Source organism: Harpia harpyja, chromosome 2 (genome assembly GCF_026419915.1).
Source record: "Harpia harpyja isolate bHarHar1 chromosome 2, bHarHar1 primary haplotype, whole genome shotgun sequence".
NCBI classification, from domain to species: Eukaryota; Metazoa; Chordata; class Aves; order Accipitriformes; family Accipitridae; genus Harpia; species Harpia harpyja.
In genome coordinates, this window is record NC_068941.1 from 87956871 (window position 1) to 87984170 (window position 27300).

General features: G+C 37.7%; 1 protein-coding gene across 2 annotated transcripts in view; it reads right to left on the bottom strand.

Annotated features, from left to right (window-relative positions):
* DNAAF9 (dynein axonemal assembly factor 9) overlaps window positions 1–27300 on the bottom strand; it is a 79025-nt gene that overhangs the window by 16080 nt on the left and 35645 nt on the right. For both annotated transcript variants that reach the window (XR_008234206.1, XM_052780837.1), the window contains exons 14-29: window positions 26811–26887; window positions 26479–26523; window positions 25972–26017; window positions 25519–25630; window positions 24545–24615; window positions 23717–23767; window positions 22803–22890; window positions 19091–19194; window positions 15492–15638; window positions 11560–11648; window positions 11231–11329; window positions 10851–10968; window positions 8904–8992; window positions 7429–7587; window positions 2633–2758; window positions 589–626 (exon numbers count right to left, since the gene is read on the bottom strand). Coding sequence is in view for 1 of the 2 variants with exons in the window: in XM_052780837.1 (XP_052636797.1) it covers window positions 589–626; window positions 2633–2758; window positions 7429–7587; window positions 8904–8992; window positions 10851–10968; window positions 11231–11329; window positions 11560–11648; window positions 15492–15638; window positions 19091–19194; window positions 22803–22890; window positions 23717–23767; window positions 24545–24615; window positions 25519–25630; window positions 25972–26017; window positions 26479–26523; window positions 26811–26887 (1459 nt within the window). In the remaining variant the exon portion in view is untranslated. The remainder of the gene's footprint in view (window positions 1–588; window positions 627–2632; window positions 2759–7428; window positions 7588–8903; window positions 8993–10850; window positions 10969–11230; window positions 11330–11559; window positions 11649–15491; window positions 15639–19090; window positions 19195–22802; window positions 22891–23716; window positions 23768–24544; window positions 24616–25518; window positions 25631–25971; window positions 26018–26478; window positions 26524–26810; window positions 26888–27300) is intronic.

Here is a 27300-nt window from a genome sequence, read left to right on the forward strand (position 1 = left end):
TGCCAACAGCTGCTCTCCAAGCCTGACAAGGAGGATGATGCATTTCATAGTCAGGATATAAAACTGAATATACAGGTAAGAAACAGTTCTTCTGCAAGTGAGCTTTTTTGTCTGCTTCAGTGTCAAATGAACCCTGCAAGGATCCTCCACACTGCATTAAGAAAAAAATATGGGGAACAAGGGAACCAGCTCATTTTTCCCTCTCTAAAATAGCAGAAAGGACAGCTCTATTTCCTCATGCCTTGCCAAAAGAGGATGGAACTCATATCCAATCCATTTTGCTCCTAGATTTACAACACAGCACGAGTTACAACAGTTCATGGTAAGCAGTTTAACTTATGGTCCTGGGAAACCTATCCTCCAGGTGAGGACAACCAGAATGCATCATGCTCCATATTCTTACATCTTCTCCAGGCACCTATGGCGTTTAATAATGTAGGCAGAGAGAGATTTTTTCTGCACAGATGGTTCTTACCTCGAAGAGTTTATCATGATCCTTTGACTATATGCATTTACAGTGTATTTATTTGGCCATATGGCTCAGCTACTTGTTCTGTAGAGCTCAAAGTCAAGAAAAGTGACACATACCTTGTGAACACTGGTCCAAGAACTTGGGAAAAAGAAGCCTAGAAAAACCAGAAGTTTGTACATCAAGAATGGATACTATTATTTAAGTAAAGCATTAACATTCATTTGGACACTGACAGCTAGAGTCTTACTATCCAACCCATTTTCATGTTTCCTTTCTTCAGTCCATGTAACTGGAACATCCCTATACGTTATGTCTTTCAGGAGTTCTTCCCCCAAAATTAGTTTTGTAGATGGTCTTAATTCTTTAATGGATTTCAGAGCTAATTCCCACCACACAATCTATTCTGTATTCTAAGAAAACAGAAAGGCTTCAGTATTATTTTAACTCCTATTTAAACAATAGGAATTTTAAGCTTGCCCTAAAGAATTGTGTCTTCCAAACATGGTGGGAACTCTTCATGGAAAGACTGTATGTACATAATGCTTTCTGTAGTACATATTGTACCAATTTCTGATAGTGTCAGACAAGTGACAACTAAAAAAAACCTCTAGAGGAAAGGGAGTACTTTACCTGCGCTCCTTCAACTACCTCCCCCCTGCCCTGGCTTACTATTCAACACAGGGAAGAGCTTCATCCTAGGCTTACAAAAGAGCTAGATCTCTACAGTAATGAATTTTGAGACTTTAAGAAAGAGTCCTGATTTTCGTGACTGCAAAAGTTTCAAGTCAGACATTAAAATCACTCTTCTCGATTTGCACAGTGAAATTGCCAAAGCTTCCCAACTGAAAGATTTGTCATTGGCAGCACATGGCTACTTGGTAAGTTCTTGTCAGAAGAAACTTCAAAGCGAGACACAAATAGTCTACAGCATAGGCTATGCCTCTTCCTTCAATTGCTACTGCACTTCAAGAGACAAACAATGTTAGTCAAAGGACTGCAGGCTACTGCTGCTATAAATACTACTCAGTACCATGACTAGTAACACATTAGTAAGTTTAAAAAAACCCTAGGAATGGAACTTGTCTTTCCTACAATTATGGAAAGAACAAGTTAAAACAGCACTCCAGCATCAATTCACAAATATTTTATGTAGTCTTTATTATTTATTTACAATCTTTGTCACGGAGACAAAAAGAAGCAGTAAGGTAATGTCTATTTATTGACTAGTGCAAAGCACAAGAAGCACAATGGTTAGCATTTTAAAAACAGCTAGGAAGTTTAAGGAATGCACTTTTATAAAATGATCAGGCAGTTCACCTCTAAGCTGCAATGCAGAGCATTTTATCACAAATAGCAGCAATGCTAAGAACTCTGAAAATTGTAACTGCTTTAACTTACTTTCATCAAATCAGCTGCAAGGCATAATTGCAAAATTTAAATATTACAATTTTACAGATAGGTCTATGAAATCAGTTCCACGTTTGTTTAAGTGTGGAGCACATATATATATATATATACTATGAAACAGCAACCACACCACACTATTTTCAAATGTCAGCGACTTGGCTTTGCTACCGTTTCCTCCCCACCCTGCCTCTGCAGTAACCCAGGATATCAGATTTTAATATTTGCAATGCTTTTGCTTCCGTGCTTTGTCATTCTCTTCAACAAAATTATGCTTCCCACAAGTTCTATATTTTAAATCTGTACAATCTTCATTTAATATCCCAAAATAGTGACACGATCAACAACCCAAACTGAGACACGCATCTCAATTTTTAGTCACACTCACAAAAAGATGTCAAGAAAAAGAATGATTTAAAAAGCACGTGACAGGACAGTTGACTGTCCAGATTTTACAAAGACCTTAGCCAGAGTATACGTATTTAAGCAGTATGCTAATGACAATCTTTGTTTATTCTTCCACAAGTTAAACTTTTATTAATATTATATATAATTATATCCCTAGTCGAAACCAAGTGTCAACATTATAAACCAAACAGTACTTCAAAGTTCATCCAAGATGGATTACCTACCAGTTTTATGAGTTTTAAGACAGTTCAATGGCATTTAGCCATCATACATCTCTAATTATTATAAAAGCGATCTCACAAACTTCTATATCTATTTTCAAACTAGTAGAAATAACTTAAAGTATACCTATGTTCCATATAGCAACTCAGTGGCTCTACACAAGTATTAACTGTTCCAATGATGAAAGACGACTTCACGTCTGGGTCAGGATGAGTTTGCAGAGCCTGTACAACATCAATAACATCAGTGTATCTGTAAGAAAACGAAATAATGGTTTCAGAGAAACAGAATGACGCATTTCAACATCTAGTAAGAAATCAATTGCTTGCAAGAAGGTTAGATTTCTAAAAAAGCCTACCAAAATAGTCATGAAGCAGTTCAAACTTGGCAAATACAGACAAATAAAGCTGACTGCAAGTAACGTTAGAAATAAATTGACAACTACAGAGAAAAGCGGTATAAACTTTGCACTGAACAACTGAAAAGTCCAGCTTTCAGGAAGCACAAAAGGCATAATCTAATACAAGCATGTGAGGCCTACTGCCTAGCATATTAAGCACTAAGTTTTATTCAACTAAAACAAGAAATTAAAAAGCAACACCTCTCAGTTATCAGCATTCCGATTTCAGCGTGCTTCTATAATTAATGTGTCCATTTTTTATCAGTACTCCAGCCACTGCTGTATTATACTCATGTATGATAGCAAAGTTTAAGTGAACCTGAGTTTTTATTCCAGGTGCTTATTTCTCAGCCAGTTACAATCTTCTCTCAAAACTGTACTGCCAGTTATTAAGTTAATGGATTATTTAGAAAATTCCAGCTACTTTAAAAAGCTGTCTATACCAACAGTCAACTACACAGAAATGACAGAAAACCTGTCATTAGCCATTCCTGAAGCCAGCGCTGCTACCAGAATATCAGTTATTTTGCGCATCACTGGACTTTATACCACTCCTACTAACTTTAAAAAAAAAAATCTCACTCTAACATGGAAAAAATTATGCTTTTTCGCACTATCAGAATGGAGCGTAGTGAAGAAAATGCTAAGCTCCGTATATATTCCCTTAGTGAAAAAGATGAATACTTGGTAGCCTGGGAACCAAAACCATTCCAGCTAAGTTAGGGTAGCACTTCCCTCACGCTAATTTATGTTACCTGCTAATGACTTAGAAACAGAGTCAGCAAGCATACTGCAGACGACACTAGTTCTCAAATACTACACTTGAGATGGAAACGTCAAACAGATGGCTCAGAGTCTTCACCTTTATTCCACAAGAAAACCGGCATTTATCCGAAACATATTAACCGGTCTTGCTTCAATATCGCCTGCTGTATGAAGTGAATTGCATATTTTTGACAGCCTGCTTTCAGCTAGTAGTTTTAGAGATCATAATCACAGAATGGTTTGGGTTGGAAGGGACCTTTAAAGGTCACCTAGTCCAACCCCCCTGCAGTGAGCAGGGACATCTTCAACTCGATCAGGTTGCTCAGAGCCCCGTCCAGCCTGACCTTGGATGTTTCCAGGGATGGGACATCGACCACCTCTCTGGGCAACCTGTGCCAGTGCCTCACCACCCTCATCCTAAAACATTTCTTCCTTATATCTACTCTGAGTCTACACTCTTTTAGTTTTAAACCATTGTCCGTTCTCCTGTCGCTACAGGCCCTACTAAAAAGTCTGTCCCCATCTTTCTCATAAGCCCCCTTTAAGTATGGAAAGGCTGCAATAAGGTGTCCCCGGAGCCTTCTCAGGGAAGGCTCAGCCCCAACTCTCTCAGCCTGTCCTCATGGCAGAGGTGTTCCAGCCCTCTGATCATCTTCGTGGCCTCCTCTGGACCCATTCCAGCAGGTCCATGTCTCTCCTGTGCTGAGGGCCCCAGAGCTGGACACAGTACTGCAGGTGGGGTCTCACGAAAACGGAGCAGAGGGGCAGAATCCCCTCCCTCGACCTGCTGGTCACACTTCTTCTGATGCAACCCAGGATACGGTTGGCTTTCTGGGCTGTGAGCGCACATTGCCGGCTCATGTCCAGCTTTTCGTTCACCAGTACCCCCAAGTCCTTCTGCTGAGGGTGCATTCGATCCTGCCGTCTGTCATTGATGGAGATACTAAACAGCACTGGTCCCAGTATGGACCTCTGAGGGACACCACTCGTCACCGATCTCCATCTGGACATCAAGCCATTGACCACTACCCTCTGGATGCGACCATCCAACCAATTCCTCATCCACCGAACAGTCCACCCATCAAATCCATGTATCTCCAATTTAGAGAAGGATGTTGGGGGGGGACTGTGTCAAAGGCCTTACAGAAGTCCGGATAGACGATATTCGTAGCTCTTCCCTTGTCCACTGAGGTAGTCACTCTACCGTAGAAGGCCACTTGGTTGGTGAGGCAGGACTTGTCCTTGTTGAAGGCACGCTGGCTGTCTTGAATCGCCTCCCTGTCCTCCATGTGACTTAAGCATAGCTTCTAGGAGGATGTGTTCCATGATCTTTTCAGGCACAAAGGTAAAGCTGACAGGTCGGTAGTTCCCAGGGTCCTCCTTTCTACCCTTTTTAAAAATGGATGCAATGTTTCCCTTTTTCCAGTCACCAGGGACTTCACCTGACTGCCATGACTTTTCAAATATCTTGGGAGAGTGGCTTGGCAACTACATCAGCCAATTCCTTCGGGACTCTGGGAAGCATCTCATCAAGTCCCACAGACTTACGCATGTTCAGGTTCCTCAGGTGGTCACAAACCTGATCCTCTCTTACAGTGGGAGGGACCTTGCTCCCCCATTCCCTGCCTTACAGTCCATCCACTTGAGAGGTGTGGGAAGAGAGGTTGCCAATGAGACCAAGACAAAAAAGTTGTTGAGTACCTCAGCCTTCTCCTTGTCCACTGTTACCAGTTTGCCAGTCTTGCTCATCAAAGGGGGTACACTTTCTTTGGCCTTCCTTTTCTGGCTGACACACCTGTAGAAGCCCTTCTTATTCTTTGCATCCCTTGCCAAGTTCAGCTCCATCCACACCTTGGCCTTTCTGACTGCATCCCTACACAACCAGGCAGCATCCCTATACTCTTCCCAGGATACCTGTCCCTGCTTCTACTGCCTGTGCATTTCTCCTTCTTGCCCTTTAGTTAGACCAGCAGGTCTCGACTCAGCCATGCCAGTCTCCTGCCTTCCTTTCCCAATTTCTTACACATGGGGATCAAGAGCTCTTGCACTCTATGGAAAGCATCCTTAAAACATCTGCCAGCTCTTTTCTGCTCCCTTGTCCCTGACGAAGTTTCCCAGGGAGCCCTATTCACTAACTCCTTGAACAGCTGGAATTTTGCTTTCCCAAAATTCAGGGTCCTGACTTTACTCTTTGCCTGACCCATATCCCTCAGGACTGTGAACTCCACCAGTGTGCGATCACTGCAGCCCAGGCTGCCTCCAGTCTTGACACCACTGATTAGCTCACTTGCGTTGGTGACCATCGGGTCCAGTATCGCATCCCCTCTGGTAGGGCTGTCTATTACTTGGCTTAAGAAGTTATCCTAAATGCATTCCAGGAGTCTCCTGGATTGCCTACAGCTTGCCATGCTACTTTTCCAGCAGATGTCAGGGTGGTTGAAGTCCCCCAGCAGGACGAAAGCCTGTGAGCTCTTATGGAGCCATTCATTCTGAAGTACAGACACTCAGAACATACCATACGAGAAGTGATATGCAAAAATTGCTCAAATATTTATTTGGACAGCAACTCGCATGCAATATTGCCTCTCTATCTCCTTATCTTTTATCAACTGGAACTTTGAAAGCTTGTGTCACATTTTTTGTAGCTAATACTGCCAAAGAATCAAAGCAAGGACTAACAGAAATGCAAAGAAAAAGCAAGCATCTATGCACACAAAGATGCTACATCTTGCAAAAAAGCAAAGATTGGTTCTTATGCTTATTGTAGCACACTCGTTCTCTGTTTAAAAAATTCAGTAAGAGTCACAGTAGCTTAGGTTTTTAAGGTTCTATTTGGAGGAAAAAATATTGCAAACTGAATGGAGCATTTAATTCTGGAAACTACGAATTTATTTATTACAGATTCTCTAGCACTCTTTCAAAAGTTTAAGGTACTGTAAGCACTTGAGAGATATAATTATAGTCTTTATGTCACACCATATCACGCTTCCTAAAATTAATTTCTATTCTGAAGCAACTCAAAATTTACCAAAATGCGCTCAGTCATCTAATGCCTTAAAGACAAGAGATCTTCCTCTGAAAGAAATAAGGAGGTGGCTCCACCCCCGTTTTTCATCAAAACAAAGTCAATGTTTTAGCAAACTTTCAAATAAAATTATACATGAAAGGTAGGGCGAGAACTCAGCTAACATGTTTCTCTGCATTCTGTAAAGAAGTTGTGCATTTATTCCATGGTTTTTTGTTTTGTTATCAGCAAAATACAGGTCTGTTGGGAAAAACTAGCAATAATTAATTTGCCAGCCTTTCAAGGGCAAATGCCTCTCCATCTAGGACCTCCAGGGGCAGGGGGGAAACAAAAACCAAAACCAAACCACACACACCTGCACCAATAAATAAAGTGGCATTTAACACCAGTCTAAGATGCAGCTGGGAAGGGCAAGAAAACTTCTTCTGAGAAGCCAAAAGTCACAGTCAATCTCCTAAATAGGGCAGAACCACCAAATGCAGTCCCTCCTTCCATATGATTGAAGGAAGACTACAGACACCTTTTTTCCCATGGAGTAACAAGCAATAAAGTTAACAGGTTGCAGAAAAGCTGAGTTTAGTACATACGTACAACAGAATTCAGAGTACGACACTTTAGCACAGAAATGTGACTGTTTCAGAGTGATGGGAAAGTTAAAAAATGCCCTGGAAATAGGAAGGGAAGAGAAATCTCTTATTCTATGCAACAGTTAAAACAGTTTCAAACATTTACCCTTGCAAGACCACTAAGAGACGCTTGTTCCTTTTAGCATAAATGGACTGACGGACGCTGTGGTTTTGCTGAGCCTCCAGGACACTGGAGAGGTAACGCTGGAAGTGGGTTGCACTGAAACATTCAGGACTATCCATAGTTTGCCGATAAACTATCCACCTAAACAACAGAAAACAAGGCAAGAAGTGAATGTTCTATGACATAATATTTCTGTTTTCTTTTTACTTTGAACCAACAGACCAAAAATAAATTTGACAAGCTCTAAGATTCCACATCTCTCACACCACATGGGAAAGAGGAATTTACTTGGCTTTCTATCATTTCCAGCTGAAGCACATTCTTTACATTACTGCCAAAAGGTTTTGTGGGGTTTTGTTGTTGTTTTTTAATAAAACAATGTTCAACATCATCTTCAAAGCAGCACATCACATGAGTAACTCTGATCTTTTTTAGTGATGCAGTAAACTAAAATTATAGACTCTGGGCATGAAAATATTTCACTGCAAAAATAAAAAGTAACAATGACATTTGCAGGAAAGCATGATGAAATGTGTTATTACAGAACACTCAAAAGTCACCTTACATGCTTGCCCTAAAAACAGAACCACAAAACTGTTCTGAATCGACTTGCTAATATCAAGACACTGAGTTAAAAGTAATACAAAAAACCAATCCAGAACATTACTAAGATTAAATGCTAAGGTGCTTGGCCATAACATTTAAAAGGGTAAGAATATTTTTTTTTTTTTTTTTTTTAGTTTTCCAGAAGCTATATCAACAGACAGAATGGCTAATTCCTAGAGCAGATTTATCTTACTGCCATACAACAGATGTCCTGAACATATCTCTTGCTATTATAAAATAGAAACCAGGTCATATTAAAAACAAGGCTGTAGCAAGGACTGTTAGTATAGTCTTTTCTCCAAGAAAAATGCATTTTAGACTTACTACCACAAGTCAGTAAATGGAAGCTCTTCACCCGTTTCCTTCAAGTTGTGACGACTTCCATACTTGTGTAAGGCAGGATTCATGTGGCCCTTCTAAGATTATTCTTAACTGTTTGTAGCATCAGTGATAGTTCCAGACACACATCATAGATCTACAGTGATACCTGTGGTATTCTTAATATGGAATAGCAGCAAAGAAATCTCCTGTGCTATTTTTCTTGTCTAAATGTCTAAAACCTAAGGGCAAATCTACCTGGCATAACACAGTTAAGTGAGATACCTGAAGGAACAGAATTGAAGTAATATACCCTACCGTACAGTGTGCTATGTAGAACTAGTTAAGGTGCCTCATAATATTTACTGAATTTATTCTTATAAACACATCTGTTTACAAATTAGAAACTAGGATATAAAAAAAATAAAATAAATAAAGTGAAACATTGATAGTTTCATTTCCTTCACGCTGACTAGTTCTTTGGTGGTTAGTATGACCACTGCTTTGGATTCTAAAACCAGAACTGTACGAACCTTCCACGCTCCTTGTTAAAAGTTACAAGAAAAGCGCACAGATCACTGCAACGACATCCCGGAAGACCAGTTATAATGGTGATAACCACCTAAAACACAGGGAACAGGTAAGAAGGGGGGCAACTTGAAGACTAGAAATGAGCTACAACAATTACACACACATAAGGCTTCTCACTTGATAAAATCTTAAGTCTAAACACAAAATTAAGTGACACTAACCACAGAAACAGCGAGATAGTGTAGAACTGTAACTGTGTTTATGCAATTACTCAGATATGCATCATTTTAGAAAGATGTATTCACTCTTGCTTTTCATACCTTAAATACAGTGAAAGGTTAATTAACAAATACAGCAAACAGTATTATCAAAGCCTTTACATTACAATATAGTCTGCAGTGTAAGTATTAATGCAGATGTCAGACAAAACACTGAGAGACACTAAACAGGTTACGTTTCCTGTGATGACAAGGGTACGTTCAAATGCATAGAACAGTATTCAGGCAAAATGGTTCAAAAAGTGATGGTGTATGTCATACAGTCTTGTCAAACACAAAGAGCAACTTTAGATTTCTGATACTGAACTGAGCATGCTATACACAAAGTTTATTCCAGCAAAGCTGCGTTTTGAGTAGGATTGGCAAGAGGCTGCACACTAACAGCTCTAACACACCAATGGCTATTCTGCATCAAGCACCTCTGTTTCCATTATGTGTATTTCTTGTGGTATTTAGACAGGCATCACAGCAAAGAAACACTGAAAAGCAGTCAGACCATATTTCCAAAGTGTGTGCACGTGTGAATATATTTCTACACTATATACTGGAGTGTGCTACAGAAGTATGCAAATGAGCTCTGGAGGAAACACTACTGAAACAACTCTCTGCTGAACTTGACTTAAGAAATTATGTCACACTGGCAAACAGTCATCATCCTGCTACTAACAGACAAATTACCTCTTCCAGTTTCTAACTCCATGATATTTGAAGATAGCCATCTGCAGACTATTTGCATCCTAACGTCAAAACCACTTTCGGATACTCACAGAAAATGAGTATTCATGATAATAGATATAGGGAAGTAACTCAGAAAACTGAGGTAATAAGTTTGCATGTTTTATAGAATTTGGTATGAACATTATAAAAAGATTTTTCTTTCTTTTTCTTTTTTTTAAACATACACAAAGACAGTTAAACCAACCTTAAAATCAGATTTAAAAACATTCATAACAGTTTACTAATTAATACTTAATTTTAAGTGTCAGTATGGTCTCTGAACTAGCTCTCAGAAATTAAGTCTGGTATCGTATTGCAATATGCGAAGAGAAAGACTATATTCCTGCTGCTTTGACTTTCTTGCTTACAGCAGATTTCAAATGCTGGAAAGTTACAAGGAAATACTTTCTCTGAAAATGCTATTTAAAGCACTCCTTAAGTTTGACAATTGTTATTGCCCCTATAGAGAACTGAGTGTTCTACAGATAATATCAGCAAATGTTAAATATCATGTGCTACCACTACGCTATTTAAAGGACTTTTATGTTCCAGAGAACAATTCAGTTAAATTACTCAGCAATTCATAAAAACAAGCTACTGATTTAGGGTGAACTCTCTCTGGACATTAGAGAAAACTGTTCACTTGCAGATCTATGCCCCATTTTCTGCCTCTATTTTACCAGGCTGAAGGGCCATTAACATTTCCAAAAGATTGTTTAAATGAAAAAAATTCAAGCAACCTAATCAGGAAAACAGGGCAGAACAATTTATTCTAAGAAACAGACTTGAAGCAAGTTTAGTGTGAACTGGTGGCACTGGAGAAGGAGGCAGAGAGCATGGCTAAACATACATCAGTACTTTACTACATTACCTGCAACAGAACTAGTGACAGACACAATATTTGCTAAATATTCTATAATAGAGATAGGAAGTATTGTTGGGTTGCTTCCTTACCTTATCACTTTCTGCTTTGCTATCAGGAATGATTTCTGACTGTTGCAATAGAATAGGAAGATGTGCTCTCATTATTGGCTCATGACTGACGCTGCTGACTGTAAAATGTTGCAGAAACCTTTCAAAAATAAAAGTTTTATTTTCTTACAATCAAGACCAGGAGATTTCATCCATATAAATAGTTGGGAAATTGCTAAAGTAAAATTGTTAAAGGGTCAAACAGGCTTCCTAGAGAAGAAATAATTAATCTCAGATTAAAAATATCTATGTGAAGACAGAGTTATTAATAAGCAATTTTTAGACAAGTATTACATATACCAAAATATTTTTGTATTATTTATGACAAAACTGATCCCTTGAAAACAAAAATAATTTCTCACCTCTCTAATTCTGGAAGGGCAGCAGATATTTTCAACTCCCTGCATCTTTCCCCAGAAGGAAAAGACAAGGCATTAAATAGCTTCTGAACACTGGAATGCCTAAAACAAGCAAATTAATTGGTTAGTTAAAGGAGAAACCTAGAAATTTATCTTCTTTAAATCAGATGGCTACATATTAACTAGTACAAAAAAATGAAGCAAGCGTTGCACTAAGAATGCAACAACTCCTTTTTGAATCATTATCAAGATCTTCAATGAGTGACAGCATTTTTTTGATTGTAGCACACAGTTAATGTATAATTGCACTAGAGTAAGTGGCATGAACTTACAGTCTCTTTTGTTCCACAGACAGGAATTCTTCCTGGACAACCGTTAAAGATAATCCTGAGTTTGTCTGGTTTTGCCACGAAGAGAAAACCTGGAACAAACCAGACCTATGCGTAAGCATCATTATTTTGCAAAATTTGTTTTGAATTTGTTTAGGAATTGTTTTTGTTCACCAAAAAAAAAATACATGCATTTTAACTAGCCATTAAATATTTCACAATACTGGCGTGGCTGCAAGAATTCAAAATATGGAAGAAGACGCCACAGATCAGATTTTGTAAGCTTCTCTTTGGCTAAACTGGAACTGCTCTAAGAAGTAACTTTACTGAAAAGGTCTAATTTTCCCCCCATCTTCATAGCTGGGGGAAAAAATCGTAGGAAAAAAATTTACCCACCAAAGCAACAGTACCATTCACGTGTATCTTTTAGTAATAGCGTGCTTCACTGATAAAAATACTAGCTATTTCTAGTCCAACTGCTGTAAAGCAAGAACTGAATTAGTCTAAGTCTCCTTTAAGTAGTATTGTAATTTTCATGAGGTAAGATTGCAGCAATCATTTCTAGAAATTTAAGAAAAACTCTGTTCCTTTGCAAAAGAAAAAGGGAGCCCTTCGTTTCTCTAGGGAACAGAGTTTTGGCTCACATCCTATTGCTCTAGCCAAGTCACATTAATATGAATGGCACTCTGAACCTAGAAATCAGATTCAGATGAATCACACAGTCATTTAAGTGTTCGGTATTTCCCTTCTTTTAATAAGTAAAGGCAGCCGCCATCGTCATTTTTCACAATAATTTGCTGCAAGACAAAACAACTCAGGGGCGGGGGAAGACTGCTTTCCATTAACAAATCGGCATCCTAAACGCAAGGGGACTGAGATAAAAAACATTAAAATAAAATAAACTGTTGATATTAACAAAGACAATATTGCTTGTGTAGAAGGATCCATGCAACCAAACAAATAACCACTTCAAAACACATATAAGAGACTAAGGAAAATGCCCACAAGGGATGGAAAGAAGGACTGGTCAAAAGAAAATTGTATTCTTTAGAAGTCAAAGGGCTAGGGATAAAGTGAAAACACAGGTCAGACTGAGACAGAACTCTATGGAAAGAAATCAGTCCTTTTTGTATAACTTCATGAACAGTTAAAAAAAGAGCTGCTATGGCATTACAGAAGGTAAAGAAAACCGGAGAAATCGATACATCCCAAAGCCTAAGCAAATTTTCCTCCCCTACCAGTTAGAGTGAGGATATGAAAGGTACTGTCCTGTCTTGGCAGGATCTGCAAACCAGATTCCAGTTCTGTGTGCTCAAAATCCTGCAACCGTCTCAGTTACAAGGAATTTAATACGCTCAGATCTGGAGGAATGGGTAATTGCCATTCCCTATTTCAAGGAGGCTTGGAATAATTAAAGCATAGGTCCAGTAAGTGAGGTATCATGCCATATGATTGCAGAAGAGTAAAACTAGTGGCTACATATTAGTGAATCTTTGTAATGACAGGTCTGTAGAATGACTACTATGTCCATGCAACTTCAACGGCATGCAGACTTTCAGAAAAAAATTTGGAGGAAATCAATAAATACCTGAAGGTAAATACTAACAAAATACAGTAATATGTTTCCATGGCTCACACAATCAGGTACACTTGATCTTATGAATAGTTTTAGTTCATGAGATAACATCTTTGAGACAAAAGACATGTTTCATCTACTTGAACTTGAGGAAAGCAACTGGTATGGTGCCAGACGAGAAACTGTTAAACTGCAAAAACTGAAACTTAGTATAGAACTGTTGAGCAAAAAGCTAATTCAAAGGAGGCCAGGAATAAATATTATCGAAAAAAACCAACAGAAGTCTGGGGACATTCGCCAGCAGAGTCACTTAGGAAATGCCCCGTGACACCTTTTGCAATTAATTTGGCATAGACTGAAGTTAATTGACAACATTTTGGGGATCTAAGTTGGGAGACAGTCTACGCAGCATTGAGATGCTCAATAGAAAAACTGATCTAACTGTAAGAATGGAAGAAACAGAAAGAAAAATAGGAAGAAGGTAAGTATGAAAGCAAGAATGAGCACACAAACATTTCTAGAATCAAGCTGGAGCATCAGTGGGTAGCAAAAGAGAAAGGACCCGAAGGAGTTTCTCAAAAAATGAGCACCATTTATTAATTCAAGGCAGCAATGAAAAGTAAAGGCAAACCAAGGCTTTGAACCAAGGTACCTTCTGAACATTTTCAGAAGAGAAAACTATTATTGCCTCTGTACAAGAAACAAATACCCTCATCTCAGTTTGGATATCTACAGCCAAAAAAACAGATCAAAAGAAAACTATTACAACTATCAGAGGAAAAGAGAACTTTTAATAAGCATAGATTAAAAAGGCTCTGGTTTTATTTTATTAGGCCAAATAAGTCAGAAAGACTAGGTCTGAAATTTCCAAATACTTCAAGGATGTCCGCTGGTAAAGCAAGAGAAGAACAGATATAAAATTAGACCTAATAAAATAGGCTGAAAATTCAAAAACAAACAAACAAAATATTCCCAACCATTCACATAGTGGAACAGTGGGAGGAATCTAAACACTTAAGATAAAAGGAAGAGAATTTTTAGGGTAACATTAACGCTACCAGTGGGGACTACTCATGAGCTAGGTGGTCTTTTCCAGTCCAGTGTTATGATCACATAATAAAACCCTTGTGAAGTCCTAAAATGTCCAGGCTTATTTCCTCAAAAGTGCTATTGTTATAAAGTTTCGTTTATTAAAAGCCTCTGCATTACAATGCATGAAGCCAATCCACTTAGAGAATAATACAATGCCATATGGGATACTTAAAGACTTCAACAAAACTTCCCTAAGGATCACGATCCAAATGTGTCTAACCACAAAAAAACACAATAGAACCTCTGCCACTACATAAAACTGCTGTAGCCAATTATACACCAGTGCTACATTTAAAATGCAACTACTAGAAAACAAGCTTTTAGAGCACTCCCTGGCTTCAGAAGACAAAATGAAAGCACATGGTGAGCACTAAACTTAATGAGCAACTCAGTCACTAGAAACGCACACATAAGTTAAAGTTTCTCACACAAGCAAGTTCCTAAGGTCAGGAGCAATAATGCTCCTGGGAAGGACTGGGAAGGTCTACATGGCAGGGCAGTCCACTCCACAATAATGTCAAATCTGCAAGGCAGATACCGTAGGTCCCACAGAGAATCAGATTTTCTGGTTGGAAGGGAGTCTCTGGGGGTCTCCAGACCCACCTCCTGCTCAAAGCAGGACCACTGCTGGCAGTACAGATCAGCTCAGCCATGCCTTTGTCCAGCCAAGTTTTCAAAAATCTTCAAAGGTGGAGATTCACTGTCTGGGTGACCTGTTCCAGTCACTGCACCGACCTCCTACTCACATTCAGTCTGAATCTTCAAAGCTACAATCTATGGTTACTGTCCCTTGTTATGTTATCGGCCACTGTTGAAAAAGTTATCTGTAACAGTCCTTCCTACCGCAACACCCTGATTTTATATATAAGATAAACAGCCTCAAAATCACATCAGCCTTCTCTCTCAATACCTTCCATGAATGCCATCCAGCTTCACAGAGGAGGTTTTCAATGCATTTCTTAACTTGTTGCGCTCTCAGTATTAATTGCCCCTTCTCCTTTCTAAACTGTGCCTTTTCACCAAGATATAGGAAAAGGTTTTGCTTGTGAAGACTGATGCAAGAAAGACCTTGAACTTTAACCTTTCCTGTATTTACTTATCAGGTGACAAGCTTTAGTGGCTCAACTAACATGAGAAATAAACCTCTTCTTTCCAAATGTAATTAGTTAAGACAGACATTAACAAATTCACCCTTGCCTCTCATCTGAAACACAAAGAATAATTGTGTGGTTTTCCCCCCACCCAAACCAACCTTTTTTTACTTTACCTGTGAATAAAAAGCTTTATAAATCTTTGTTTTGGGGAAAAGTGCAATCATCAAAAAATTGTCTTGGGTATGAAATTCAATTGGTAGATGAGCAAGCAAGGAACTTTTGATGCCTATAAAGAGAGCAGCAACAATACTGGTTGAATCCTAGAAAAGGAAGAAACAGGACAAATTATAATTAACAGTTACTGAAAGTGAAAAAAAGGTTTAACACATTAACTAGCAGAGATCAGAAAAGAACTACTACAGTCATAGCTAGGCACGCATAAAGATTTCAAAATCCATTAGCTTGTCTAGCGCAGGTATGGAGCAGAAGGATCAACTGCAGCCACCTACAGTACTCAGTTTCTACTCTGCAGCTATGAGAGCTATCATAAGCTTTAAAGGAAGCATCTGAGATTGTTCTAAGTACCTGTGCTTTGTCTTGTCTTGAAAAGAACAGCTTGCATTTTAATATCTACTCTTTTCCCTCCACCAAAAACTAGACCTTTAGCCCTTTCCTCTGCTAATGCTTCACAACAAAGCCACCTTCATCTATACCCACACATCTCCTCTGACACCAAAGCCCCGGAAGAATGAATTCAATGTCAGCTAAAAAGATTAGAAGGATGGCATAGTGTTATTGCAAACTTTTTTTTTTTGTACCATGCTCTTGAGTTTCTGACCTGAAAGGAACCATGCTGCAATAAGATACAACTATCAGACCTGCAATTTAAAGTGTAGGTCACTTGTATTTTGGAAGTGTCCTGTTTCTCTCAGATTCTTTAATGAGCACAAGTTCTATTAAATCCATTGCTTCTTCACCTGAAATATGCCTTCACCAACAGGAAGCTGAAGAGCCCTCAAGATCCGTCTCCCTCAGAAGAACTCAGGTTGTCCAATTTTTGTTCTAATAAAACACCACCTACCCTTGGTTTTCTACATTTCAAGATAGGCATTTATGCACAGCTTCACAGGGTGCCAAAGTGTTTTATGCTCAAGCTTTGACTTGTAACTCTTTTCACACTGCTGAATTGTACTGTTTTTCTAATACTTTGGTGTGAAATATCCCTGGAAAATGGGGATTCCATTACTTAGGGTTCAAATCAGAAATTGAGTAGCATCCATCTCCCTTTCAACAGGAGAAGCGGGCAAAGAACTCCACTTACTAATTTTCGAGAAGAAAAAGCTCGAGCTGGGGAACACTTACTTAAGAACTGGTATCAATTAAGAGACATTTGCAAACAGAATCTCTACCCTTTGCTGACTGAGGGATTAATTATAAAAGTAATCCTCTCAAAGTTATTGAAGTTACTGAAGAACATACAAAAATGTTCTCCTACGAAAGAAAATTTTTTCTTAAGAGAAAATGGCTTTTGGAACATGGTCCACAGGTCCTGGATTCTGCAGGATAGCTTACAGATTTCATGAGAAGCAACTGAAAGGCCAACTCATACATGCTGCAATCTGCATGTGAAGTGTCCAACAGAATGTGCTCCTCCTCCTGGAAAACGTTTAGGATTCCACAAATTGAAAAAAGCTGAAAAGCAGCAGCAATAATCCCCACGGACATTAGGTTAAAAGAATCCAGCTCAAAGTTTTACAGGATGTTAATGTTGTGAAATCCAAGTATTACTTAGCAGTATTTGTTCACTTGATTAATGGCCAAAATGAATACTGGATTCAGGTACTGAAAATACAAGCTGAAATATCCGGTCTTAAATAAGACCTCAAACCCAAGCACAGAGCATCTTAAGCTCTATATACAGTAAAGATGCCTTGATACAGTTTATTGAGACACCGAACAGCTACACAAGAAAAATAAACAAACCTGGGAGTCTGGAGACTGCGTGGCAGTATAGCCTATTGGGTTTTCTTTTACCCCCAGGATGGCTGTTACTAAGCTGGAATAGTGCTGCCTTAGGAGATGGGAGTTTTGTGTTTGACTCTGCTAAGATTGGGATGGTTTCTGCTTTAGACCTTCATGGTACAGTTGTGAGGAATCTACCCTGTCCACCATGCACTCGATGTCTATGAGCCTCAAGGACTTCAGGAGCTTAGGTGGCAGCTAGGTGCCCAGCTTCTCAGAATAGAAAAGCCTGCAGCACATGTTGGAGGCAGAACAGCAGACATTTTCAAGTTAAAAAGAAAAGCACCCAGCAGGCATGGTGATAGAGCTGCTAAGAAACTATACTTTGCATCACTTAAAAGTCTTTGTATCCTTTATTTTAATCCTAGCATTAAATTATCCTTTATTTTCCATCAATATTGTTGTTCCAATAGCTTTCGGAAAAAGCATACTAACAATTACCCTTCTTCTCCTGTCACTTCTTAACATTTTAAGCTCTCCACCCTTGCATTATGCCAAGTCAGTTGAACAATACAACGCTCTCTGTCAAGGTTTAGCTTTACACAAAAATCTGGCATCAGTTCAAGAATGATAGCCAGGTCCCATAAATAGCTAGTTTTATGAAAGTGAGTGTCTTGAATCAAACAATAGAAGGAAGGTCAGTATTAAAATAGCTTCTTAAACTACCAAGGGGCAATCAATATGATATACAAGAAAAAGGCAGCTAAGGTAAGATTCGCTTCACTGTTGTGTTTTCATCTCAATTGAATCACACACTTTTATTGTATTTTACTGGTTTCCTCCATTATATGATGAAATCATAGCAACACAATGCTTTCTGGAGGTCACTAAACAAATGGGTAATACTGTACCTGAAGAAAATAGAAACTAAAGGAAACTGAGATTTTTCTTTTTTTTTTTTTTTCCAGTGCTTAGGAAACAAAAACCAACCAATTAATCTCTTTTTCCATTCTGAAAAAGTGATAGTTAACCCAGCGTGTCTGCCCTGAAGAGGTTAAAAAAAAAAAAAAAAAAAAAAAAGCTGAGTTGCCATCATTAACCTAACTTTCAACTCCCACTAAGCCAGAAGACCAAACTATTAGCATGGCAAGTTGGCCAAGTGAAGTGATATAAGTTGATCACAGGGATAGCAAAAGCCTACACCTAACAATGTGTGTTTTACTGTAATTACTCAGAATATGTGTAATTACATGCAACATGCCTTTCCTTCTCACTTCTCAGCTTGGGAAACATGAACCAGTCATTCTCTTCACCCTGTCAGTTACACAACACTCTACGAAAGGAGACAGACACCACTCGTGACCTCTCCAGAGATAAGTAGTACGCTGCCATGAACATTCGACTGAAGGTTAAATGTATTTTGAATAGAAGGCAGCACTTCACCCTCCAATATACCATATGACTTCACAATGCCTCGAGCTTTTCTTTATCCATCACTAAGACTGCTAGATGTTCTATGAATGCTATGTTCTGCAATTTTTCTTTTAATAAAAAGCCATTTTCCATACTATTAAGACCACATTCATAATTCAGTCTAATACAAAATTCTCTCTTCCTTACAGTTTAGCTAATCAGTAATTGGTTAAGCTAACCAATACCAAAAGCGTAGAGATTTGCATCAGTTATTACAGCTTTACACACACACTTATGAAACTGCAACTGGAATCAAAACTTTGTACTAGTACCCTACAGAAATATTGTTAGAAATTGATTAAAAGTTTATGACAGTAGGAACAAACGAAATACTCACCCCATCATAGAGTGAAATGGAACTCATATGGTTCTTTGAAATGGAAATGCTGCCATGGTGGGGATCAGAAAAGAGAATGCCATCTGAAAAGAAGTACAATTTGCCTAGAATTTGAAAGAAAAAAATTGTATTAGGTATATATCAGTATTTTAGCATCATATGATGAATGTCTTCTTTCTGAGGAAGAAATCTATGTTCTTGCAGAATTTTGTTGTATTTAACATGCAGTAGTATGTTCAAGTAAATATTTGGGATAGTATCTAGACAGCATTCAGAGCACAACCATTTGATCTTCACTGGATCTCACTATCGAGGGCAGGAATCATGACTATGATTGCATTTGACTTAGCCTTATCCCCTGGAGCCCACTTATCATAAATATTCTGTGGCTTTTTTTTTTTTTAAAGCCAAAAATATGTCCATCATGTTGAATAGCGAACTTCCAGAAATGTAAAACTGACAAAACGAGAACTTAAGAAAAACTTAAATCCAAAACAACTGAAAATTTGAACATTGTAACAAATTGGTCAGATTTTCAGCACAATGTCAGTATACTAACACGTATCATGCAGACAGTTTAATAAAAAAAAAAACAAAAACAAAAACAAACCAAAACAGTATTCCTTTCACTTCCTGACCGAGACAAACTTTAAAACAGAAAAGCTCTTTACCTGCAGACTAGCATTTTCTTTTGTGTATAAAGACAACTGTTACCAGGCTAGCAATTTCCCTGGAAGCTAACAATCTAGTGACAGCTAACAGAGACATGGCATTCATTCTGTCTCTGTTTTTCCTGCCATCTTACAGATGCTTTGGTTCTTAAACCTGCATGACCAGGGAAAGCAGCTGGAAAATGAGAAACATCAAGGCTAGATGGTATAATGGATAAAAACAAAATTCCATCAAAGTACTAGAAACTGACATCAGCAAAAAGCTAAATTTCCAGCAGTCATAAGAAAGCCATGAACAAATGACTAAGCAGGGGCTGCCAGAAAAAAAGACAAAGAGAAAAAACAGCATTACTCAGTTACATTTCAAAAGCAGCAAAGCCAAGCAGCAAATTAACTGAAACGTACAGCTAAACATGACCACATCTAGCTCAATCTATCAAACAATGCTCAGAAGAAATAACAAAGAAACTAAGAGGTTTTCCTCTTGAAATAGCAACTTAGAATAAGATCTTCAAAATTGTTCAGCATTAAGGCTTTGTTTTAATGAAAAAGAGCTTGATATGAAATCAAATCACCATACCTAGATACACAATTTCAACAGTTACCTAAAAAACATATAGGCTCTTCTAACTATGAACGTTAACTGTTTTAGACTGAAGCTTCTAATTAACATAAAAATTGCACTGGAGAGACAGCTACTATTAAATTGGGAAACACTACGAACACAAATTCAAGGTCCAAATTCACAGCAAGCAAAATGGAGACAAAGCTATACATAATTACATAGATGTATATGTAAACTATTAAACCTCCACAAGATGTTCATTGCTGATGCGTCCAGTGCTCACAAAATCCAAGCACAGGTATGTGCCTTCTATTGAGTGGTCGAGGAAGAAACATGCAAAGTACAACACTTGAAGTACATTTCTGTCAAATCTCACAGTATATCACACTTCACAGATGGGTCAATGAGGAAAGAAAGGAAATCAGAAATGTTAATTCTTTTCTAACAGAAAAGCAAGCCAAAAAGAGCATTAGTTAATGCAAACTAAAACGCCTTCCTTTAACTTGGAATTCAGTGAATTATATCAAGAACAACTTGATACACTACTTGTATTTTTTCCAGAAGTGATTAATCACAAAAGAGAGTTTCATTGGCAAGACTGATTGACTCAGTTAAGTTCATCCTACAAAAATCTGTAACATAGATGTATCAGCATACAAAGGAGAAGGTTTAACAGCCTGAACTTTCCTGATGCATTTTAGTCATGAATGTATACCTTATTACAGTAAGACACAAGTGACAGAGAGAACATGAGTGCCTGACAGCACCTTTTGTACCTAATCTTGCCAGACTACATAGCTGCAACCTCAGTAGAGCCCAAATTAGAGCACAGCAAACAGTCTTGCAGCGTACGTGAAAGGGGACAAGATCAAGTTCATTTTCACTTGACACCTAAGAAAATATCTCGCTCGTTGAAGTGTTACATAATAGTCCTTATACCACCTACTTAAAACTCTCCATCCCAAGAGTTATCAAAACATGTAACTTCACAAATGTCCCCAAAAAAGGGAAAAAAGTAAATTGCTCCACTGGGGTACACAGAGCCAGTTTTCACAAAGTCGTCCGTCCCTGCCCCCACCCCCCCACCACCACAAAAAAGATTCACCATTCTCTATTTATTTACTGAGTGAACATGTGCCTTCACCTTTCTCTAGTTATTTACTGAGTGAACATGTGCCCAGAGCACTTTATTGCAAAATAGCTAAATACATTATTTTGCATTAACCTTCTTTCTTTAAAATCTGTTCAATTAGAGCACAAGCAAATTCCGCGATGTGAAGGTTGCTGTTTAAATGCCTTGTACATCATTATTTATCCTTAACACTACATTGCATAACTAAAAAAAAAAAAAAAAAATAGCTAAAGATTGTCCTCTAAAGATCGTCAGATTATACTAAGCACTTAGATGTCAGGTATTAGTTATCTTCTGTTGTGCATCAGTACTGTGACAACAGTACCTTCTCTGTACAGTGGAATATAAAAATATTACACCTGAAGAAGTATCTATTGGTTCAAGGCAAAGCAAGGCACATTAACACAAGGCTGTGGAGTGAGAGAAACCCCTCCCAACAGTCCTCCCAAATTGTCTTTAGTCATATTACTGAGATATTCATGTTAGTCTAAGTCATTGAAAGAAAAGGCACCAAAGGAGGAGGAATGATCCAAGACTGTTGCTAGTGATCTCATGTCAGAAAGCAGTAACTTGATTGAATCTCAGAAGGACCAAGATCAAGCAACTTTCTGTAATATGGTGAGCATCTGTGCTAACAAGCACTGAAGTTCCTGAGTGAAAATGACAATGGAAAAAATCTGGAACAGCACGTCAGCTCCAGGAGGAGGCTTTGGTAGGAGCAAAGAACACAAGGCTGTAAATAAATTTAGAAGCAAATCATTCCAGTCCCCTCCTACATCACAGGCAGCATATCACGTTGCCTGAAAGGCACATATTTGCCTTCACTTCTTGAGCTGGCAGCCCATGGCATCCTGTCACTACTGTAATGCCCAATCTTTCCAACCTAATGTTCATATAGATACAGAAAAGGCAGAAAACATATGGCACATCATCTATTAAGGATAGATGCAGCCAGTTTGTGCATGCTTTTGAACGTTAACTATGGATAAAAGCCATCTCCCAGGTCTGCAAAGGCTGATTGTCAATCATGTAAGAGTCCCATGTGCCTCAAAAGCAAGCCTATGGCTCTGACAGAAATCCTTCTTCTAGGATTAGGAGTTTCAAGCAAAGGTTGGGGACAAAGAAGTAAGACACAGAGTTTAATAACAGAAAGTTGTAAAGGCAAATGGAAAGAAAGTTCAAGATAATGGTATAGGCAGGCTCACCAGATGTGTGAATCCCAGAAACCGTGCATCTCTTGTGTTTAAAAAAAAAAAAACAAAAAAACAAAACAACCAAACCCCCCAAAACCCCACAAGATAAAGTGGACCAACTCTATAAGCAATTGAAAAAACCACATCTCACCTTCTGCAGGCATGGCCTGTGGATTGGTAGAATACATATACGCTCCATCTCCTCCAGTGAGTAAAGTGCCCAGAAAAGATTTGTCTTCCTAAACAGGAAAAACAAACAGTAGTATCACAGAGTGGATCAAGGACTGTAAGCCAGGAAGGAGTATTTTCTCATGCTTTTGCTTCAAGAGAAAAGATTTTTTTAAACATCATCTGTCAGACCTTTATTTAAAAGAGTTTTAAACTGCACTGATACAGAAGAACTAGTGAAAGACAGCATGTCAAGAGTATAATTTTTAAAAGCACTTCCCCCCCGTTTTGGTTTTGCCAGCAACTGTTAAGTTACAAGTTATTGTCACAACCACAAGGCATAGCTTTTTGTTTTTAGATTGTCAATTTACTGAACTACAAGTATATTACAGGAAAATAAATCTATTTATAATGAAGATTTCTGGTAACCACAAATTAAACCACAAATGTGAAACTCATGTGGTTTAAGATGTTCCCAGACCCCAAATTCTTTTTTCATAGTGCTTAAAGTGTTTTCCTTTAGACATTCAGCATGCTAATTAAGTTAAAAGAAAGTTTCATGTAGAGTGGCATTGAGTTTGGGGGTTTTTTTTTTTCAAAACACATGAGCTCCATGGGTAATACTTGGTGAGACTTCCATGAAATTGTAGCTTTATTAGAATTCTTTTTGCTCTTGGGTTTTGTTGTTCTTTGAAATAAAGAAAACCTCAAACTTTTACACACAATGTATTTCTTTTTTGTAGGTCAAAGTTTAAGAGACAGGGTAGAACAGGCAAGTCTGTCATAGAAGAGGAGTAACAAGCTTAATAAAAGCCAGTTTTGCTAGCAGCTAAGAGTTTTTGAATACTGGTTCTTGAAAGTGTAACTTCTTTAGTTTAACAAAAACATTTTATTTACCTTCAATACACACTGTGCTTTTTCAGACAGTTTCACATCACTATCTTCAACCTGTAGCCAGAAACAGTTTTCATTTGTATTGTTAGTAGATAAAGCAAGTCTAACATTAAATAAAAAGCATTAAAGAATATTCAAGGCAAGACAAGAACCTTAGGTACCACAGATAGATAAAGTCCTGAAACCTGAGCGCCTCAAAGACAGCTTTGTGCTCTTCAGTACTGCATTACCACAGGACTGAAATAGTTCCCTGAAACACATTCAAGGGGATACTCCCCATTAAATTGTTTTATAGACTAAAATAGCATTGTATAGTCAAAGTAGTGTATCCCATTCAGTCTTATTTTTTAATACCGTTAAAGTGTTTAAGAAGTATGGCTTGCCAAAGGGCATAATGTTGTCCAACTTCATAACATTCATTGGAATTACACCTCTATCACAGTGTGGAACATTAGAGGTCTGGAAGCAGACCTTTCTTTCTGTTGGGGCAGACAATTAAGTCATCTAAAGTGCCCCACAATAAACAGAATTTTCAAGAGTCACACTGTGTACTTGAAAAACACCCAGACCTTTACACAGCTAAAAAACTAAAGTGGTGAAACTGAAATAATTTAAAACTTGTGTTATGAATGGAACCATTTGTTTGTTTGCACTTACTAGTTTTTCACTTCATGTCCAAATTCAAAAATCAGAATAGTATTAATATATTAATATTCTGTTTCAATGCCTAAGTTCCATACTTTTTCCTCATACATCCATACTTTTATAACAGGTTCTGATTTGTGAATCTGTATGTATAGAAACAACTCAAGTAAGTTTTTGTGTACTAACCAGCCAAGAAGCGTATCTTGGGATAGCTGCCGTCAGTATTATGTGGCTGGTTTCTGAATTAATGCTGCCACCTGCAGGGAAGTAAATGGAAAGCAAAGTAGTATAATACCACCCATATACTTCAGACTGTTCAATAAGTTACTTTTATGACGTGAAACTTCTTTAGAAAATATGAAAATTTCCTCACTATTTTAAGGACTTATTAAAGTGAAGCTTTCACAGCAGACTAGCTCCCAGTCTTCTTGTGCTGTAACATACACAGAGCTGCTAAACAATACCAAAGAAAGCCTGCTTTTATTCTGGTCTTAGTATACGGCTTCTTCCTTTCCTCTCCTCCCCACCAAATGTCTTCCAACTCGCATGGTAAAATACCCACAGCCTGTCTGGATACAAGAGTTCATAAATATTGTTCAGACAACCTCAATAACTACCTATCTTTGTCACATGTAAACAATCTGGAAAATAAGCACTTGTCTAAAGTTCTGGAAATTACTCAGTATCCTGTATTTCAAATTTAAGACTGTTCCAAAACAAGCTTTCTAAAAATCACACCCTTTTTTAGTTTTGTTTCAACTCTTCCAAACAAAGAGCAATTGAAATTAAAACATATCATATAAAATGAATGTTACAGTAGTGATGGAAAGACCTGTTCAAATTGCCTCATACAATAGAAAACATTCACTAAGACTGAAGAAAGTTTAGGAAGGGTACTATTTCACTTGCATTTTTTACACCTCAACCCTGCTCTATAACAAGGCAGCCATAAACCCCAAAGTCCTTTCAGTGAGATTAAAGGAACTTGACACTTGAGGTATTCATTACTAGCAAGCTAAAACATTTAGGTCTTTTAATTAACCCAAAGGCTTAAAACCATAATGGTAATGGTAATAACATCCATCAGAAGCCCTTTTGTTCTTCTACCACATCAAAGCTAAAAGCATGACAACACTGGTGTTAGAATTTAAAATAGTTACCTTTTTCTTTTACTTGTATCTGTGATGTTAGAAAGGACTCTGAAAAGACAACAGATCCCAAGCATCCTCTTTCTGTGAGCAAGTCTGGAATGTCAAACACCATCATAGATGCCTACAGCAATCAAACAGTTGGACAGAAAGGAAGAGAAAGCAGAACTTGAAACACTTGAATTGAAGCAGCGAAATCCATATTTTTTAAACCTCCTAAAACACTGCTTCTATATTGTGGAAAGTCTGAGATCACAACTCTATGTTAATGTTTTATTCCAAACTCCACTGTCTAACTTGATGTTAAAACTCAATCTTACCTTGGTTTCAGCATCTGAAATCTCTCCCATCTCTCCCCTTACATTTGTATTCACACAGATAAAAATCTCAGCATGCCCCATAAAAAAAAGCCACTTGAGTTCTATTTTCTAATAAAATGTATAATCAGAATACTGAACAGCTTACCGTTTTAATCAAACTCAGGCTATCCTCATTATCTAATGGAGTAATTCTAGAACAATAATGATAATTAAATATTTAAAGGTTAGATCATTTTTGAGTGACTTCATAGCAGCCAAAAAAGCTATTTAATTTTAAAATAAACCCTTATTTGTGTAGGCCATTTCAGTCAATTAGACAGCATGGGGATTAAAAAAAGAACAAGCTTGTGATATCAACTAAGTTAGAAGCACAATTTTAAAAGGAAACTCTTAATGGGCTCATGCTGCTTCTACTCATTAACAGTTAATAAAATTGGTCTGCCCAGTTGTTCTAGTTTTTTTTAAATGTTTTTAAGATTCCACAGAATTACAGATATGAAATCATTAAACTGTCTCATACACAAAAGCATTTAGTACATCTTGTATGAAATAATCAAATGCAATGTTTTCTCAGAAGTTCCAAGAAAAATAAACTTATTACTGTATTAAAAAAACTACTTAACAACAAGAAGTGTAAGACAGTTATACAAACCTTCCATGATTATTCACAGCCTGAATTTGAAAAGCGATTTTGGAGCTGTAGAACAGAAATTGTACTGGTGAAAAACGTGTTTTCTACTTCTGCTACATGTAAAAAATAAGCAATAATAGATTTAAAGCAAAGTAACTGCTGAAGTGACTAAAGTGGGAAAAGAAAAGTTGAATCATTATAATAATTTTAAAACTCTGAATGCATTATAAAGTCTTGGAATTCGGTAGTCATGCAAGTTCAGTTTAAAATTAACATTTGACATATTTTTTCCCTCAAAAGAAGCTAATGCATTGACACAATACATCAATCAATAAGTATTTGAAAATACATACCGTAATGCAGTTTTAAGTTGTGTTAAATGAAGGGTATCTAACACAGACATAAGCATCTGCTCTGCTACCTCCTTTGCCTGAAAAAAAGGACATTGAGAATAAAATAACTCTTCCCATACTTCCAAATCCCAGCAACTACAGGAGCACCGTAAGATAAACAAGAGACCATACACTAAACAATAACACACTGATGCACCAGGCTAAAATTTGTTCTTTCACATATCCAGTTTTCCTTACTATAAGGTTAGGAAAATTCATGAAAGATGGAAAAACAATTGTAGATGGATAAGATCAGATAAACTCTGAAATATCTCTGTTTTAAACAGAATTCAGAGAGACTGGTTGGAGGCCACGGTATTAACTTCATTAATGTTATGCAGTTCACTGAAACATTTATTTTATTCTTTTTTTTAATTTTGGTTTGCATGTAATCTTATATTGCAAGCAATCCAAATCAACAATTACAGTGTACAGAATTGGTGCTTCATTT